The sequence below is a fragment of the Arvicola amphibius genome, chromosome 2, assembly GCF_903992535.2.
Source record: "Arvicola amphibius chromosome 2, mArvAmp1.2, whole genome shotgun sequence".
NCBI classification, from domain to species: domain Eukaryota; kingdom Metazoa; phylum Chordata; class Mammalia; order Rodentia; family Cricetidae; genus Arvicola; species Arvicola amphibius.
Genome location: NC_052048.2, coordinates 24,174,603 through 24,181,047, shown reverse-complemented (window position 1 = coordinate 24,181,047; position 6,445 = coordinate 24,174,603). Strand labels below are relative to the sequence as shown.

The window sequence follows — 6,445 nt, the reverse complement described above, 5'->3', positions numbered from 1 at the left end:
CTCACTCAACACTCAGTCCACACCAGGAACAAGGGTTTGACAGAAGGTGACCGGAGTACAATACAGCCATGCGATGGTGGGTGGTTCTGGTTACCTCCAACAGCAATGCGACACCAGGGGAGGAGAGCTAATGATTCAGTGGAAATGAAGCTTGGGCACTGAGCCCCCACAGCCCCAGGACCCACACCTGAGGCCCAGGGACCCTTCCCCAGCACCCAAGACAGGGTCCATTCCTGAGCCGCTTGAGCAGCACTGGAAAAACACCTTATCCTGATGCCCTTAGAACTTAAGACCGGACAGACAGACATGTTTACCATTTCTTAGGGAAAACTGGTATGTTTTCCCCAGAGAATTTGACTTGGGAAAGGCTGGTATCTAGAATTTTGTTAGACAGTACAGCACTCAGGGAAGGCAATGCCTCAATATAGAAATTTTATTAAGTAAATAAACCCTTCAGTTTCAATGGTGGGGAAGAGATAAATGAACAGCTGCCAGCCGGACCCATACACTCAGTATTCTTCCCCTTCTTCTGCCTCTGCCTCCACGGAATCCACGCCCACCTCTTCGTAATCCTTCTCCAGCGCTGCCAGGTCCTCCCGGGCCTCTGAGAACTCCCCTTCCTCCATGCCTTCTCCCACGTACCAGTGCACGAAGGCCCGCTTGGCATACATGAGGTCAAACTTGTGGTCCAGGCGGGCCCAGGCCTCTGCGATGGCAGTGGTGTTGCTCAGCATGCACACGGCCCTCTGCACCTTGGCCAGGTCTCCCCCAGGTACCACGGTGGGGGGCTGGTAGTTGATTCCCACCTGCCAGAGAAGGAAAACACACAGTTGAGTTTATAATAGCCTCAGAAATACGAGAGTTCACTAGCTTGGGAGCTGTGGGCCCAGGTCAAGCTGCAAATACTCACGCCGTACTTTGGGGAATAATCTCCTACACATGGCAAACATGTACAAAGATCTTAAAGTCCTTACTTAAACCACTAATGGACAAACTGGAACAAGGACAAAGAACGAGAACCCTACCCATGGTATACTGTGTGCTTAGCTAAAGCAAAGCCGGCTGGAATACTTGTATTCGCTATAGGAAACCCCCGTGTAGCAGTGGCCTCTAGGAAGAAGAACTCTTGGAGCTGAAGGATAAGAAACCTTAGGAACGCAGATTCTTTGCTGCTCTCTGCGGGCCTGTCACCCAACATCACTCGTGTTAGAGGCAGAATATATCTGGAATATGCAGAGACTGCCTCCTGTTTTATAGGAACAAAAAGCTTTCAGGGTAGAGAATTCAGCTTTCAGTATTAATATTTTAATACTAATTAAATTATAGTATTTAGATATTATTAAATATTATTATTTAAAGGTAAGTTAATATTTCAGCTTTCTTTAAAAATATTTGGTATATGTTTTATAATTTAAGGCTCTAAAAATTATTTCAAAATACCGCGGTGGCCACAAACTCTGCAGCCAAGGCTGATCTTGAACTTACTCTGGTGCTGGGATCAGAGCCCTGTGCCACCATGAATGTCCACCTGAAACACTGTTTCTAAACACGGAAACTAGTGTGGCCCAGCCATGGTTGTAAAGAATGTGCCAGAAACCAGACCCATGCTGACACAAAGGGAGCCAGGGCACAGAGACTAAGTGGGTGCACCTGGAGTTGGCAGACTCTGTAGGGCAAGCTGCCCCTCACTTAGGCCTTCACAGAGGCCTGCTCTTTACTGCAGACCTACAGGTGCAGCAGGGGAAACCTGGACGAGGCGCAGCATTCCCAGCCCCTGTAACAGAGGCCCCTCCCTTGGAAGTCCTTGTCTTCTTTCCTTTTTTTTTTTTTTGGTTTTTCGAGACAGGGTTTCTCTGCAGCTTTTTTAGAGCCTGTCCTGGAACTAGCTCTTGTAGACCAGGCTGGCCTCGAACTCACAGAGATCCGCCTGCCTCTGCCTCCCGAGTGCTGAGTCCTTGTCTTCTTAATGTCTTGATGGAGGAGTGTCTATATGTTAATTTCATTGGTTAATAAAGAAACTGCCTTGGCTCTTTAATAGGACAAAAAATTAGGTAGGTGGGGTAGACAGAACAGAATTCTGGGAGAGAGAACGAAGATGCTTCAGGCAATTGCCATATGCAGACACCATGCCTCTCCTCTGCAAGACGGATGCAGGTTCTCTCCTGGTAAGCCACTCCTCGTGGTGCTACACAGATTACTAAATATGGGTTAAGCAAGATATGAGAATTAGCCAATAAGAGGCTAGAACTAACGGGCCAGGCAGTGTTTAAATGAATACAGTTTCTGTGTAATTATTTCGGATGTAAAGCTAGCCAGTTGGTGGGACACAGCCCCTCCGTTCCATCTACAATGTCTCACTGATTGAGGAAAATTCATCTGCTTGAGGATTGGTAATTGATGGTCTAAGGAGTAAGGACTGAGGCGGTGGTGGTGCACACCTTTAACCCCAGCCCTCGGGATGCAGATCTCTGTGAGTTTGAGAACTGCCTGATCTACAGAGTGAGTTTCAGGACAGCCAGGGCTACAAAGAGAAACCCCTGTTTCAGAAAACCAACCATACAACCCAAATCAAACACAAGCAAGCAAGTAAACAGACAAGAAATAAGGTTTGGTACTTGGTGGTTATAAGAAGAGAGTTCCCAGTATCATTTGGATACTAGGAAGCATTAAGTCACTTAGCAATTTAACTCCTTACTATACATGCTGTTTTGGAACCTGACATGGGAAGGGGGATTCTTCCCAAAGCTATGGCCCTGAGACAGGAGCTGTTGCTTGCTGGCAGATATGACTGTCACAGCACCCAATCCTACCTTAAATCCAGTCGGACACCAATCCACAAACTGGATAGTGCGCTTGGTCTTGATGGTAGCAATGGCCGCATTGACATCTTTTGGGACCACGTCCCCCCTGTACAACATGCAGCAGGCCATGTATTTGCCGTGGCGAGGGTCACACTTGACCATCTGATTGGCTGGCTCAAAGCAAGCATTGGTGATCTCTGCCACGGACAGCTGCTCATGGTACGCCTTCTCAGCCGAGATGACGGGGGGCGTAGGTGGCCAGCGGGAAGTGGATGCGAGGGTATGGCACCAGGTTGGTCTGGAATTCCGTTAGATCCACATTCAGAGCCCCGTCAAACCTCAGGGAGGCTGTGATGGAGGACACGATCTGCCCGATCAGACGGTTCAGGTTGGTGTATGTGGGGCGTTCAATATCCAGGTTGCGCCGACAGATGTCATAGATGGCTTCGTTATCCACCATGAAAGCGCAGTCAGAATGCTCCAGAGTCGTGTGTGTGGTCAGGATGGAGTTGTAGGGCTCCACCACGGCTGTGGAAACCTGGGGCGCTGGGTAAATGGCGAATTCCAGTTTGGACTTCTTGCCATAGTCCACTGAGAGCCGTTCCATGAGCAGAGATGCGAACCCAGATCCTGTGCCCCCTCCAAAGCTGTGGAAGATGAGGAAGCCCTGCAGTCCTGTGCACAGATCTGCCTGTGGGAAGCCAGAGTACGTAAGCCAGTGCCTACAGCGCCACACCCCAGCCTCCAAGCCCCACACTCACCACTTCCACTTCTGCAAACTGAGACAAATCCAGACTGTGTATAACACACACTCTGCACTTTGACCTTAATGACCCATGGCTGCATCTCAGCAGCGGCCGTGTAGTCAGGGATTTTAGTAAAATCATGACAGATTGCTGATTGTAAGAATTGTCAAAAATGACTGGGCTCAAAACGTTTATGTTAACTTGACACAAAATAAAGTCTTTCATCTGAGAGAAGGAGTCTCAATTAACCAGCACTTGGGAGGCAGCGTCAGATGGGTCTTTATGAGTTTAAGGCCATCCTGGTCTACAAGAGCTAGTTCCAGGACAGCTAGAACAGTTACAGAGAGGAACCCTGTCTCGAAAAACCAAAAACCAAAACCCAAGATAAATAAATAAGTAAATAAGTAAGTAAGTAAGTAAATAAATAAATCCTTCATAAGATGAGGATGCAGGCAAGCCTTCAGGGCATATTCTTAATTACTGATTAATAGGGCCCAGACCACTGTGGGTGGGGCTGTCTCTGGGCTGGTGGTTCTGGGGTTTATAAGAAAGAAGGCTGAGCAAGCCAGTAAGTAGCGCCCTCCATGGCCTCTGCTCTAGGTCCTGTCCTGTTTGGGTTTCTGTCCTGACGTCCTCTGATGCACAGTGATGTGGCAATGTGAGCCACATCAACCCTTTCTTTCCCAAGATGCATTCACTGCTCATGGTGTTTTACCATAGCAACAGTGACCCTAACTAGGACGATGACACCACCACCAGCAGTGTGTGCCGAGTCTTTGGGCCAGGACAAGCACCACATGAAGCCTCCTCTGCAATCCTCTTACCAGCTTTCGGATCCGGTCCAGGACCAGGTCGACAATCTCCTTGCCAATGGTATAATGACCTCTGGCATAATTATTGGCCGCATCTTCCTTCCCAGTGATCAGCTGCTCTGGGTGGAAGAGCTGCCTGTAGGTTCCAGTGCGCACTTCATCTGGAGAGAGAGCATTCACACCGTGAGTCTTTAGGACAGCGACATTCAAGTCCACTGTGCATGTAGGTCGAGAGCATCTTCTGAGGATTGTCTGTGTACACACAAACCACCCACACCAGACCCTTTCAGTCTCAAGCACACATTTATACATCGGGTCTACTCTGCAGAGATGTCAGTGGGTTTCCTGAGATGCTCCCGCTCTCCCAGGAAAGCCTCCACCCTGACCCAGGCACCTACCGACCACAGTGGGCTCCAGGTCCACAAACACTGCTCGGGGCACATGCTTGCCAGCCCCGGTCTCACTGAAGAATGTGTTGAAGGAGTCGTCCCCGCCACCGATGGTCTTGTCGCTTGGCATCTGACCGTCAGGCTGAATACCATGTTCAAGGCAGTACAGTTCCCAGCAGGCATTGCCAATCTGGACCCCTGCCTGCCCCACGTGGATAGAGATACACTCACGCTGGAATCCAGAACAGAAACATGACATTCGTTCAACTGAAACTGCATGGAATACCAACGTAACTTTGTGTAGCGCCAAGTGTCTGTTTTCAAACTTCATCCACAATCGCAAGAGAGGGTGGCAGATTGGTTTGCAGAGAGGGATTTTGTTTCCTTTCTGACATCAGTGAGGAAAATAAAAGTGACTGAGCCCAAAGAGCCTTCATAGCTCCTGTTGGTCTCGTGTTGGTCCCGTGAACTCCTGGAAGGCCCACCCTCTGCCCCCTCCGTGTCGGGGTCACAGGAATTTGCCACTAGCTTCACCCAGTTTCCCAAAGAACTTTTATGGGGTTTGTGACTCCTGCCTACCTGATGACCTGTGTTGATCTCTGGGACCCGCTTAGTGGAGGCAGAGAATCAGCCCCGGAAAATGTCATCTGAGCTCACTGGCTGCCATGTACACATTTGTGCAAATAAATGTGATTAAAAATAAAGCCAACAAAGTCCCTTATCTGAGCCATCTTGCCAGCCCCATTTTTGCTTTAAAAAAAAAAAAACTCGTGGCTAAGCATAGTGGTGTATGCCTTTAATCCTCGTACTTGGGAGGCAAAAGCAGGTATGTATTTGTGAGCTTGAGTCTGCCAGAGTTATGAAGGCCCTGTCTCGAAAAAGAAAGGCTTCTTATAATGTCTCAAAGACAAACAGAATTCATCAATAGAAAAATTATGGAGATTCTTCAAGGAAACACATGATGGACTTTTTTTGAGGCGCATAGTAAGATGTTACTTGCTCCTTAATCTGCAGGTAGATGGCTTATATTTTCAAAGGTTAATTTGAAAAGACACATGTGAAACACTGTGCTGGTTAGCCTGGTTCACCTGACAAACTGGAGTCACCCGGGGAGAGGTGACGTGACTGTGTCTGCGGGCATTTTCTCTGTTAATGATTGACGGGCTGCAGTGGGATGATCCTTCTGTACACTGTGAACATGCTTTACTCTCATTGGTTAATAAAAAAGGTGATTTGGCCAATAGCAAGGCAGAATAAGGCTAGGCAGGAAAGCCAAACTAAAAAAGAGAAGGGCAGAATCAGAGAGATATGAGTCATCTCCCAGAGGGTCAAGACATGCTAGATGCTTGGTAGCTAGCTTAGGAGAACTGAGGACCCAACTCAGGGCCTTGTGTTTGCTGGGCAAACACTCTACCATGGAGCTGAATCCCTAGCCCCCAGAGGGCACTCCTAATGCCAGACCAGAGTTTGACCAGACTCACAACTGCCTATGAGTCTAGCTCCCTTGTGGCCTCTCTGGGGAACTGCATTCAGGAACACACATCTCTCACAGACATACATGCACAACGATATCAGACAAAGGAAAAAAACTTAAAAGAGCTTCTTAGTTTTTTGTTCTTTTTCTGTTTTTTTTTTTTTTTTTTTTTTTTTCGAGCCAGGGTTTTTCTGTGGCTTTGGAGCCTGTCCTGGAACTAGCT

General features: G+C 48.2%; 1 protein-coding gene across 1 annotated transcript; it reads right to left on the bottom strand.

The window, feature by feature from the left end:
* Positions 1 to 509: 509 nt before the first annotated feature.
* On the bottom strand, positions 510 to 5,872 carry LOC119806400 (tubulin alpha-3 chain-like). The gene is given in 6 exon segments (XM_038318139.1): positions 510 to 806; positions 2,811 to 3,047; positions 3,049 to 3,492; positions 4,372 to 4,520; positions 4,758 to 4,980; positions 5,855 to 5,872. Coding segments are annotated over 5 exon segments (1,248 nt in total). The 5' UTR covers positions 4,879 to 4,980; positions 5,855 to 5,872.
* Between the last annotated feature and the right edge of the window lie 573 nt (positions 5,873 to 6,445).